Source organism: Sinocyclocheilus grahami, unplaced genomic scaffold (genome assembly GCF_001515645.1).
Source record: "Sinocyclocheilus grahami isolate Dianchi unplaced genomic scaffold, SAMN03320097.WGS_v1.1 scaffold1642.1, whole genome shotgun sequence".
Taxonomy (NCBI): Eukaryota; Metazoa; Chordata; class Actinopteri; order Cypriniformes; family Cyprinidae; genus Sinocyclocheilus; species Sinocyclocheilus grahami.
The window spans coordinates 117,637-131,128 of NW_015506821.1; the positions used below are offsets into that span (position 1 = coordinate 117,637).

The 13,492-nt window shown below is 37.4% G+C and overlaps 1 protein-coding gene across 1 annotated transcript in view; it reads right to left on the minus strand.

Moving 5' to 3' along the window:
- Positions 1-13,402, minus strand: part of adam9b (ADAM metallopeptidase domain 9b) — a 20,746-nt gene extending 7,344 nt beyond the window's left edge. The window contains exons 1-17 of the mRNA XM_016258095.1: positions 13,395-13,402; positions 12,526-12,601; positions 12,200-12,276; positions 8,990-9,173; positions 8,841-8,903; positions 8,683-8,754; positions 8,344-8,513; positions 6,418-6,508; positions 5,950-6,077; positions 4,689-4,860; positions 3,834-3,923; positions 2,747-2,942; positions 2,447-2,552; positions 1,650-1,833; positions 1,301-1,387; positions 995-1,100; positions 754-895 (exon numbers count right to left, since the gene is read on the minus strand). Of these exons, the coding sequence (XP_016113581.1) occupies positions 754-895; positions 995-1,100; positions 1,301-1,387; positions 1,650-1,833; positions 2,447-2,552; positions 2,747-2,942; positions 3,834-3,923; positions 4,689-4,860; positions 5,950-6,077; positions 6,418-6,508; positions 8,344-8,513; positions 8,683-8,754; positions 8,841-8,903; positions 8,990-9,173; positions 12,200-12,276; positions 12,526-12,601; positions 13,395-13,402 (1,952 nt within the window). The remainder of the gene's footprint in view (positions 1-753; positions 896-994; positions 1,101-1,300; positions 1,388-1,649; positions 1,834-2,446; positions 2,553-2,746; positions 2,943-3,833; positions 3,924-4,688; positions 4,861-5,949; positions 6,078-6,417; positions 6,509-8,343; positions 8,514-8,682; positions 8,755-8,840; positions 8,904-8,989; positions 9,174-12,199; positions 12,277-12,525; positions 12,602-13,394) is intronic.
- Positions 13,403-13,492: the final 90 nt, after the last annotated feature.

Below are 13,492 nucleotides of genomic sequence, written 5' to 3' on the forward strand. Positions count from 1 at the left end.
CTCCACATTAATACCAGTTTCAGCACAAAATAAACATGACTAAACATCCAAAGGTACGTCAAAAGAAAGTACAACTTTACAATCCATATCCGGTCTCACGTAATCGCTCAGTCAGTGTTTCAGCTGCGCAAAGACGTCAATATAACAGCTTGTAAACCATTCATGTAACATCACATTTACCTCAGAAAGCATATTTGGGGACCATAAACTCGTTAGTCAGCCAGAAAAATAAACTGTAGAGAGGAGCATTTTGCTAAATATATGCACCATATAACATTCATTATAATTTTTTACTGATCTTTAATGTTTTATTTATGTTTAAATAAATCTGTCCAAGTTTTTATGACAGCCACTATTTAAATGTGTAGGCTATATTTAAAAAAAAAATAAAAATAACTGAAGTAATTGTAACTTAATTATTATAAAAACTTAATTAAGTGCAATTTAAGCAGTTGTACAGCACAAATCAGTCAATTTTAACCTTACATATTATAATGCAGTACCAACTGCCTCTCATGTATATTTTACAGCATTAGTTGAGATTTTTTTTCCCTTGAGAAAATTTGGCTTGTACTGTACCTGATATGTATCCAAAGTAATCTATATTGAATCGAATTGATAATCGAATCAAATCGCAAGCTTGTGAATAAGAATCGAATTGAATTGTGAAATTTGTGTCAAAACCCAGCCCTACAAGCCATAAATTCCAAGATTGAAATGGCATGAAAAGAAATAGCATAATGATTGATTGACCTTTGAGGTTTGGAAGGACGGCACTTTACACAGCGGTTGAAACTGTCTCTTCTGAATATGTAGAGCAAAATGATTATTAAGACCACCAAAATTGGCACCACCAGAAGAAAGAAGATCAAGAGTCCGTCTCTCAGGGAGTAATCTATGAGGAAATAGTTTCAAAGGGTTGATATAACCATTCAAATATGTTGCTGTGTGTTTTGTTTATTTAGAGAGTGAGACAGAATGAGTGTGCTCTTACCGATCTGCGCAGGGCCACTGTCGATACTTCCTCCTCTGCCGGTTTTGTCACAGTTGGGTGGAGCCCAGCCATTATTGCAATGACAATGGAACTTATCATTACAAACCTATGAGAAAACCACACCATTGAAAGCCAATTAGGATTGAGGAATTGGTTATTTAGTGAAAAGTGGTTTCTACATGACCAGTATTCAGAGGGGTTGAGAAGTAAGTGGGATTAAAAAGAAATAAGGATTGACCTGCATTGATGAATCATACACATTAACACCAGGAACATGGATTTAAAAAAATGTGGCTTATAACTTACTCCATTACTGTTGCAGGTTCTCTGGGCGTCACATTTCTGACTCTGATCCAGAACTGAAGAATTCAAGCACGTATAGTTCAAACACGCCTGAAAGAAAGAAATATAGGACTGTTTGTTTAATGGATATCGATTATAATAAAATGAGAGTATCAAACTCCAGATGGTACATATTTAAAGTTCAAATAAACATGTTGGTTCAAGAATCACAAATCTGTGTTTTGAAAACTTTCATTCAAAGTAATTTTATTTGCTTAAAATATGTCTGAACTGTTCTAATACAGGTAAGGTATGAACTTTAAGGCTCCACAATAAGCCTACAAAACAAATGACTTGTTTTCTCCCTTCTAACCTTTCCAGGAGCGCAGATTGAGCCAGTTTTGACATAGGCTGGATCTGGCACATCTGGGCCCATGCTGAAGTCAGCATTCATGCAGGTGATTTTGTCTCCCTCAATTTTTAATACGCTGACCGTCGCTCCTGGTGGTGGGTGGTTGCTGTCAAATACACACTGGACTTTTCCACACATAGCATTTCTGTAAAAAGGAGGAAGTATAAATTCACTCAGCTCTTAAGTTGTACAAAAAACAAAGTAACATGTAAAACACGTCTGGAGCCGATTTTACAAGAACATATTGCAAACCACATCTTCCCAATTCAACATTCATTAATAAAAATAACTATATAATGACTGTAAACAATAAAAAGTTAATAAACTTTAAACCTTTCATCAAAACACTAATGTTTTTCAATTAGAAGCAAATAATAAACATTTTGAAAACAATAATGCGTCAAAATATACATAATGTTTTCTGAACTTGCTAAAATGTGTTTTGGTCTATGGTCAATAAAATGCTGATATACAGTATATAATTTAGTTAAAGCAAAATATGAAATTCAAAATATTGTGGGAACTATTTGAAAACTTAAAATATGCATATGTGTACTTGGTTTCCTTTTATGGTACAATACCGATAAAATGCAGCCAGCTGTAGCATAATTAAGTTTAACTAAAATCTCAACGCTTTTTTCTGAATTTTTCACAGTTCATTTGTAACAGTTAGCATTGAATCAACCACCCAAGCTGATATTTTTTAATAATGTAAAACATACATGCTTTGACTGATGAAAGTGGAATGAGGTACTCACTGCACTTCACAAGGTTTCGGTGTAGACCCAGAGTATCCACAGTTCCCAAACGTATTGCCAAGAGTATTAATATGACTAAAGCACTTATCATCTGCTTTAGTTGCCTCTAAATAGCCAGAGATACAGAGAAAAAAAATAACACGTGAATTCAAACAAAACACATACAAATACAAAACAAGCTTTGTATAAAATTTGAAAACACAGCATGCCATTTGAAGGTTGACTGCATTCCGACAGACAGAAAGTGACATACGATCACCCAGTATAAAAAGATAAAAAATGAGACCAATGAGGAAATACCGGAGCCAAAAAGCTGTTTGCACTGGTAGTCAAATGTCTGGCAACGGCCCTCAAAGCAGAAGGCTGCATTATTGGCACACGGGAGGCCGTCCATCATGTAGAAATCTGCCGGACAGAATGGAGATGTTCCACCGCAGAATTCCGGCAGATCACAAGGGTTGATGGACGGTCTGCAGGGTGTGCCAGCCACATCGATCTGCTCACAATAAACCAGTGTTACAAAGATCTTATTTCGCTTTTTTTAAGAATAAACCTCATTAAAGTTTTGTTAACTCGTTATTTGCATATACATTAATATTAATCCGGTTTTGCTTTTGTATAAGGATGTAAACATATTTGTACTGGACAATAAGACATTCATAAATGACTAAGAAATAGATTTTTTTGCGGTTTAAGTAAATGGGTTTTATTGATTTTTTCCATTCTAGGTTAAAGGAATAGTTCAAAGATGAATCATTCAAAAAAATGAAGATGTAGATGAGTTTGTTTCTTCATCGGAACAGATTTGGAGAAATGTAGCGTTACATCACTTGCTTACCAGTGGATCCTCTGCAGTGAATGGGTGCCGTCAGAATGAGAGTTGGTAAAAACATCACAATCCACAAGTAATCCACATGACTCCAGTCCATCAATTAACGTCTTGTGAAGCAAAAAGCCATGCTTTTGTAATAAATCCATCAAGATATTTTTAACTTGACAAACCATTGCTTCGGGCTGAGCAAAGTTTTAAAGTTCAAACATTAATTAATTAATGGACTGGAGTCGTATATGTATTACTTGTACATTATTGTGATGCTTTTACCAGCTCTTTGGACTCTCATTCTGACGGCACCCATTCACCGCAGAAGATCCACTGGTGAGCAAGTGATGTAATGCTAAATTTCTCCAGATCGGTTTCACTGAAGAAACAAAGTGTCATCTAAATCTTGGATGGCCTAAGGGCGAGTAAATATTCAGCAAATTTAAATTTTTGAGTGAACTTACTCCGTAGTAATTATAATTTGCATTCTTTAAAACAGTAGAATGCTTAGTATCTTCTCATGTAAATAGCTAGATTAATGAGTATGTGTGCGATGAGGGGTCTAACCTGACAGTTTTCACAGCAGCTTCCTGTTGCACAAACAGAGCCCTTAGTGAGGGTGCATGTAGCGGCATTGCAACACTTATTAGTGCACTCCTGCAACACACCAGCAACATTGCATTCAGTACAGCAATACTGAAAACCTCTGGACTGTGATACAGCAAATCTATTTTATTTGTAATTTTTTTTCTTTTCCAAATAAGATTGAATGGTGTCTTTGTCTTTCCTTTAGGTTATAGTTGATCACAGAACATAAACAAACCATTGAACAAACACCAACTAGTTAGGTCAGATTAAGAAAACATAAAATGACAAACAAAACATACTTAACTTCTGTAATGTGGCGTATTTTCTGCATTTTATTCATCAGAATTCAACTGTATCTTGCAATATGGGCTAGGATGGTATTGGTTAATATAATTTTTTTCTTCAGTAGAAAAGAAACATCATATCCAAGTGGAGCAAATTATTACCTTTTAAACTTATGAAAATACTTATTTTAAATAATATGCACAAGTAGAAATTAAATAACACCTATTTGGATTTCATGTTGACTAACTGTCTAGCTATGACTGAGCTTATAATACATGCAATGGTTGTATACATGGTTGTACTGATAACTAAAAAAACCTAAAAAGACAGACATAAAGGACCTGTGTGTCTACAGAGACCACTTCATAAACTCAGTGACTGGAAAAAAAACATTGGAAATATAATGTATTACAACTCACAATACTGCTATGAAAACATAGTTAAATGGAAAAAGTTAAAAATAAAGTTAAATGGAGTTTGTACAATTTGAGTTTAAATGAAATGATTCTTTTGAGACTGAAGCATTGACTGTGTACTGTTAAAACATACCTTCGGTGTGCCACAGTCACACTCTTCTCCACTCTCTAGAATGCCATTCCCACACCTGGGCACCGTGATGATGTTGTCTTGAGATGGCGGGTTCCTCAAACAAGTCCCTCCACCTCTCAGAATCAACCTCTCGAAGTCGCTCTCACTGCAGCCACTGAATTGAGTCGCTCCTCTGTGTTCACACCCAAACACAACATCACACACATCAAGGACAGCAGGAAAGGTTCTGTACAAGCCTCCTGGTTTTTTTTTCTGATTGAGGTCAACATGAAATGCTCTACACCCATTTTACTTTCATTATCAGATGTAATTCTTACAGGATATTCAACCAAACAGCAGTAACAAGAGACTTGAGGAATTGAGGTCAGCTGGAAAGGATTGTTGTTCAAAAACCAATTTTGGTCACAGTTTGGGGACAAATTCTTACTATTACAATGACTTTTGCCTCAATACACTCCTAATTTTCTGCGTATTAATAGTAAGGTAGTTGTTAAGTTTAGGCATGGGGTAGGATTAAGGGATCTAAAATACAGCCATGCAAAATAAGGCATTACTAGGTGTTTTTAAGTACTAATAAACCGCCAAAATGCTATAAATATGCATGCTAATAAGCAACTAGTTAATAGTAAGATTTGGTACCTAAACCAAAGTGTTACCCAATTTTGATGAGAGATTACAAAGGCAAAAAATATTTTTAATAATGACCACGGATGAATTGTGCACAATAAGACACAGAAATGTGTAACTAGTAAGTCTCAAACAAATTATATTTCATGTCAAGTTATCACGATCACATCAAAATTGTCTTTTTCATGATTTGCATTTTAAGTCAGTTATTTTAACACAGTTATTTTCTTTATATTATTATTATTATTATTATATGTAATTATTTTACATTAAATTATTTATTATGATATATTATATTAAATATATTCACATTATTTTCTATATTAAATTATTTAAGATGTATTAAAAATATTATGTTATTTCTTATATTGTTATTATTTGGGAAAACAACATGCAAACAATTAAAAGTAAAATGTGTAATTGCAAAATTCAATCATAAAACTATTTTGCATATTAATGATGGCCATTAGTATTTAATTTATAATGCCTTTTAACAAATGTTGTGGTTTAACAAATAAAAAAAAAACTTTAATTTGACAGAATTCCCTTTTTGTCCATGTTAAATTATGTTTTTGATTATGTTCACAATAATTGCACTAATGAGGAATATTATGAAACAACAGCAGCCACTAACCCGGCAGTGGGTGCCATGATGCAGCTCCCATCACACTTACAACCAGTGATGTCATGACTCATGCCCAGGTTATGGCCCAGCTCGTGAGCAATCACCGTAGAGAATGACTGCAGATTGTTGCTGCTAAACTGTGATGATATAACAGTGAAACGCAAAGGAGAACATGGCATTAGTGTTCATTTCCTGCATCTATTATACGCATCGAAATGTATTTGCAGCAGGTATATGAAAGCACAGACAATTAAAACAATTAAAATAAATAAATATTGGTTTGCTTTGGTCACATTTTAATTCATTGTTGCTTCCTTCAGGCAGCCAGTTCACAAACACACCTTTCCATCAATAAAACATGCAGGTTTTAGATTACTGCCTTCAGAAAACAATCAGCCCTGAAGGCTTCAGAATACTTAAGAGCATTCTAATATAGTCAAGTTTTATTGATGACTGATGCAGTAAAAATGTTCTAACCACATTGATTCCTCCACCGTTGTTCACAGAGCACACAGCCCCTACGAAGGCCATGCCGAGCACACCTCCAGTGTACGATGTTGATCGGCCTCTTTAAGAAACAGAGACACAGATCATGTTACTCAGAACATACACAGGTCTGATTTCAATGACATCTGGCGTCATCTCTGAGAACCAACACAAAATAAATTAAATAGTAGAGACTACATTCTCAAACTGTAAATGTAATTTGGAGATTTCGGTAAGTGAGGATTTTTGCTAAAGGCCCGTTTACATCAAGAAGAAAACTATGAAGATAAAGATCTAAATATCTGGGGATAAAGTGACGTGACATGTGGCCAAGTATGGTTACCCATACTAGGAATTAGTGCTCTGCATTTAACCCATCCTTAGTGCACACACACAGCAGTGAACACACACCCGGAGCAGTGGGCAGCCATTTATGCTGCGGCGCCCGGGGAGCAGTTGGGGATTCGGTGCCTTGCTCAAGGGCACCTCAGTCGTGGTATTATATATATGGTATATATATACTCCGGTGGGAGAGAGCGCTGTGCATTCACTCCCCCCACCTACAATCCCTGCCGGTACAAGACTCAAACCCACAAACTTTGGGTTACGAGTCCGACTCTCTAACCATTAGACCACAACTTCCCCGATAAGAAAAAGATAAAGAAAATCATTCTAATTTTAAAGGAACAGCACCCAAAACTATAACAATAATGGCACTTTGGAATATTTTCAGAACATTTTTTGAACAATAAAACATTGACAGCCAATCAGAATGCACCTGACTTTAAAGAGCTTGTGCATTTAAAGTGGCAAATGACTTAACTGCAACACACACTTATAATAAACAATGTTATCATTGTTGGTGTGGACGCTAATATAGCTATCGTCATAGTAAGTGTCTTTGGTGTAAGCGGCCCTTAAGAGTTTATATTAATTTTATATTCATCTAAAAAAGAACATTCCCCTAAATGGTTCTAGAATTTGCATCCAAAATCACATTCTTGGAGTAGGAGCTTCAACTACTTGGGCACTAACTGAAATAACTACTTTAAGTACTTCCTTTGCAAGGCAAAAAAAATGTATGTTCGATTATTATATTGTGTGTAGTATGAATGTAATCCGGACATACAACATTCATCATGTTGGCATTGTTATGCAATCTACCAGCATCATCTACCAGCTCTCCTGTGGCCTCATGGGATAGTAAGCGTCATTTGAATGCACAATGCAGTACCTCCTCACTGGAAGTAATAGATCATTTGGGTACTTTTTGCCTGCGGTTTTATGAATACTATGAATCCAGACATGGTTTTCATTTACCGTTTTATAGTAGGGACGTACATGTGTGTTTTATAATAGGGATGAATGCATATTCTTGGGATTTTCCAAGCCTGGGACAGTCTTGCACACTTACTTCTTGCCGCATAAATACTCTCAAGTAGCCAAGGAGACAAGTGTGAGAATTAAGGCAGGCCCAAAAGTTGAGCTGCTGGACTCAAGTATTGGTTAGTTTACAACAATCAGGGATTCACAAAGGGGAAATTTTGCATCTGAACGGGAAATTTCTACAAATGCATACATATACAATAAGGTCAGGTGCAAAAATAAAAGGTGTCCACACCTTTTCGTTGCTAATTTTTCACTGTGTGTCTGATCCTGACAGTAGTTTTTTTAACGCCAAAAGAGGGTTTGTGCTGGTGCCAGCTATAAGTAAATCTGGCCCTAAATGACAAAATAGCACGAGCAGCATAACTGGGCTGGACATGACCACACTGGCCCAACCAATGGTGTGAGTTTGAAGAGGGATTTTTTTAAGTTGACTAATGGCTTCAGGAAACATTAATTTCTCAAGTGTAAACAAATATTTTATTGAACCATTTAACAACAACAACAAAAAACATGTGATGGAGTACTTACACAATAAGCTGCCCCACGTCATGCCTAAGTTGAGGTAACAGATTTGTCTTTCTCCACTGCACAAACCTGCCCAACACTTCCCCAGGATTGCCTTCCACACTGAAGGGGTTTTCCTTGTCAAAAATCCTCACGCCAATCAGTGCTATCCGGATATTCAGCTGTTTGTAGTACTGGGGTGAACACAAAAACAGCCTCAAATATGTAATTACATCACCCTATAAACATCAGTCATGATAAGAACTACCCTGACATACATTACAACAGACTTAACACATTATTGACTGAGGTTAGGGTTGGGCTTATCTCAACAATAACCTGATCTGTAGCTATCATTCTTACCGTATCCAGCAAGTTAGCCAACTGGACCATCTCATTACGCACGGCAGTTAAATCATGGTTTTTCAAGACGAACTGAGAAACAAATAAACACACCTTTCAGAACTACACAATGAAAAAAACTATTCCAAAAACACAGACTTCTCATGGCTAAAACTCACCCTTAGGTTGTCCACTACTAACACCAACTCCACATATTTGGTCTGAGGCAAGTTTCGTTTTTTCTGCGGATTCAGTAGATTAAATGAAATGTCGAGTGTGTTTTTGCAACATAACAGTGTTGATAAGACAACAAGACATATTTTCCAACCCGTAAAAACATGGACATGTCAGCGGAATGGGAGTGGTCCTCGCTGGAAGACGTTTCATTGGCCAGTCCACATACAAATGGCTCTGTCTGACTGTCCTTCAACAGGAAGAGGAGGTGCTCATTGGCTTTGGAGTGCAAGATGGGTTCCAGCCCATAGCTATTATTATCAATGAGAATGATCCCCCTGAAACACAGTGTACAATGGCACACCAAGTTACAACCTAATATCTGAGAGACCCCAAGACCCAAAAAACAATAAAAAATACTGTAACTTTGCTACTCTTATTAAAGATCTAAATATCTGGGGATAAAGTGACGTGACATGTGGCCAAGTATGGTTACCCATACTAGGAATTAGTGCTCTGCATTTAACCCAGCCTTAGTGCACACACACAGCAGTGAACACACACCCGGAGCAGTGGGCAGCCATTTATGCTGCGGCGCCCAGGGAGCAGTTGGGGGTTCGGTGCCTTGCTCAAGGGCACCTCAGTCGTGGTATTATATATATGGTATATATATACTCTGGTGGGAGAGAGCGCTGTGCATTCACTCCCCCCACCTACAATCCCTGCCGGTACAAGACTCGAACCCACAAACTTTGGGTTACGAGTCCGACTCTCTAACCATTAGACCACAACTTCCCCGATAAGAAAAAGATAAAGAAAATCATTCTAATTTTAAAGGAACAGCACCCAAAACTATAACAATAATGGCACTTTGGAATATTTTCAGAACATTTTTTGAACAATAAAACATTGACAGCCAATCAGAATGCACCTGACTTTAAAGAGCTTGTGCATTTAAAGTGGCAAATGACTTAACTGCAACACACACTTATAATAAACAATGTTATCATTGTTGGTGTGGACGCTAATATAGCTATCGTCATAGTAAGTGTCTTTGGTGTAAGCGGCCCTTAAGAGTTTATATTAATTTTATATTCATCTAAAAAAGAACATTCCCCTAAATGGTTCTAGAATTTGCATCCAAAATCACATTCTTGGAGTAGGAGCTTCAACTACTTGGGCACTAACTGAAATAACTACTTTAAGTACTTCCTTTGCAAGGCAAAAAAAATGTATGTTCGATTATTATATTGTGTGTAGTATGAATGTAATCCGGACATACAACATTCATCATGTTGGCATTGTTATGCAATCTACCAGCATCATCTACCAGCTCTCCTGTGGCCTCATGGGATAGTAAGCGTCATTTGAATGCACAATGCAGTACCTCCTCACTGGAAGTAATAGATCATTTGGGTACTTTTTGCCTGCGGTTTTATGAATACTATGAATCCAGACATGGTTTTCATTTACCGTTTTATAGTAGGGACGTACATGTGTGTTTTATAATAGGGATGAATGCATATTCTTGGGATTTTCCAAGCCTGGGACAGTCTTGCACACTTACTTCTTGCCGCATAAATACTCTCAAGTAGCCAAGGAGACAAGTGTGAGAATTAAGGCAGGCCCAAAAGTTGAGCTGCTGGACTCAAGTATTGGTTAGTTTACAACAATCAGGGATTCACAAAGGGGAAATTTTGCATCTGAACGGGAAATTTCTACAAATGCATACATATACAATAAGGTCAGGTGCAAAAATAAAAGGTGTCCACACCTTTTCGTTGCTAATTTTTCACTGTGTGTCTGATCCTGACAGTAGTTTTTTTAACGCCAAAAGAGGGTTTGTGCTGGTGCCAGCTATAAGTAAATCTGGCCCTAAATGACAAAATAGCACGAGCAGCATAACTGGGCTGGACATGACCACACTGGCCCAACCAATGGTGTGAGTTTGAAGAGGGATTTTTTTAAGTTGACTAATGGCTTCAGGAAACATTAATTTCTCAAGTGTAAACAAATATTTTATTGAACCATTTAACAACAACAACAAAAAACATGTGATGGAGTACTTACACAATAAGCTGCCCCACGTCATGCCTAAGTTGAGGTAACAGATTTGTCTTTCTCCACTGCACAAACCTGCCCAACACTTCCCCAGGATTGCCTTCCACACTGAAGGGATTTTCCTTGTCAAAAATCCTAACGCCAATCAGTGCTATCCGGATATTCAGCTGTTTGTAGTACTGGGGTGAACACAAAAACAGCCTCAAATATGTAATTACATCACCCTATAAACATCAGTCATGATAAGAACTACCCTGACATACATTACAACAGACTTAACACATTATTGACTGAGGTTAGGGTTGGGCTTATCTCAACAATAACCTGATCTGTAGCTATCATTCTTACCGTATCCAGCAAGTTAGCCAACTGGACCATCTCATTACGCACGGCAGTTAAATCATGGTTTTTCAAGACGAACTGAGAAACAAATAAACACACCTTTCAGAACTACACAATGAAAAAAACTATTCCAAAAACACAGACTTCTCATGGCTAAAACTCACCCTTAGGTTGTCCACTACTAACACCAACTCCACATATTTGGTCTGAGGCAAGTTTCGTTTTTTCTGCGGATTCAGTAGATTAAATGAAATGTCGAGTGTGTTTTTGCAACATAACAGTGTTGATAAGACAACAAGACATATTTTCCAACCCGTAAAAACATGGACATGTCAGCGGAATGGGAGTGGTCCTCGCTGGAAGACGTTTCATTGGCCAGTCCACATACAAATGGCTCTGTCTGAGTAGTCAAGAATAGTGTGCCGTCTTTTGTTATTTGATTAGCATTAAAGTGCTAGGATTATGCAACAGACATTATACAGCTCAGTGCCTACACGCAGTTAATTGTAACAAACCGATGGTTTATTACATCGGCCTTTTTCCTTCTATAGTTGATGGTTGTAAATTGAGGGAAAATCGGCCGATAAATATCGGTGGCCGATACATCGGTGCATCCCTAAGCTAGATGTATAAAAAAAAACAGACCAATCACCATTCAGTATGCAAATAAATTTAATAGGAAAGACCAACAGCAATTATATACAAAATAAACTACATTTCAATTGAGCCTGCAAGTTAAAGCAGAATAATTTTTGGGATGCTCAAAAATACTTCCTAATATGCAGGTATTTGCATTTAATTTGCAAATGTGAAAATTGTGGAGAAGAAAAGCAAGAAGATAAATTTTAATACAGTTGCCTTGCTGTAATAACTTTCATTAATTCAGTTAAAAAATGACATGGCACCCAACTAACAAGAAAGACTGCATTTTAGGCACTGAAAGTGTAAGTATCATACTTACCTGAGACCTTCACAGGTGCTGAGAGCTACGAGAGAGTCTTCATAACCCTCCACATGTCCTTGATAGTGACAGTTTTCCTAAACAAAACCACCAGCATTAGTACAGCTTGTTTTCCAAAAATATGTCAAGGTTAATGTGTTGGTTAATGATTTTCATAAAAATACCACATGACTACCTGTTTTTAAGGCTAGAAGATCATTGTCCACTGAATATAAAGTATTTAACATACCATTTCCTCATTCCAAAACATGTAAAGTATGTGGTGGACAGTACCTCTTTTACATTTTATAACTAACGAATCAGGGAAAAAAAATAATAAATCTCACCAGTGTTTCTGTGTGTGCTTTCCCTTTCTCCAGTACATCATGAGACAACACAACAAAGTTATTCTGTAAAAAATGTCTGGGGGAATACGAAATCAAATGAGATTTTTTTTAATCATTAAAGTTGCTCAAAAAGTTGAAATCAGTCTGAAGATTAGGCCTATCTTGACACAAGCCTCTAAAATAATTAATTAAAATGACCTTGGCCTAATTAGGTCTAGTGAGAAAAGGTACTGTATTGTATTTATTATTATTATTTTTTTAATGTTGCACCTGATGGTATTATTCACAAAGACACAAACTGATTATTCCTCCAGAGGGCGCTCGGAGGTTCATATTGAGCCGCATGAAAATCATTCACGTTGTAGGCTATGCCAGGAATTTACTGAAGTGAAAGTGTTGACTGGTGTCACTATCTTGCGAACATGCCGGCCTTCAGCTCGAGGAGCCCTTTCGAACGCCACCCTCCGCGCGTCGGTAGACCCCCAGGATCGCTTGATCGGTCGGCACCGGACCGCGAATTTAACCACCCCTAACTCCCGAACCCTGGGGGCTATCGACGAGGCGGTGGTCTCATTCGAAAGCGGGCCTCTAGACGTACACTCGATTCGCGTTCGAGAGGGTTCCTCGAGCTGAAGAGATCCCCTGAATTTGGTGTGAAATCGCTGTGCCGTTACGGAGATATGGCCATTCAAAGTTCAAACTTAAGCTTTGAAGCGTTTCATCCAGGGTGCCAGTAGCAAACAATGGAGCACGCTCTGCTGGAAAAACTAAGTAATTACACCATTTCAAGCATTTTATCTGCGTTATATGTTCTGTAAAAAAAAAATTCATATCGGCGGCATATTCGCCGATACCAATATATCGGAGACAGGCTCATATTGGCCGATAATATCGGCAAAACAGTATATATCGGTCGGGCTCTAGTTTTTACACTTACTTACACTAGCTCTTGTCCTTGCTCTTCAAC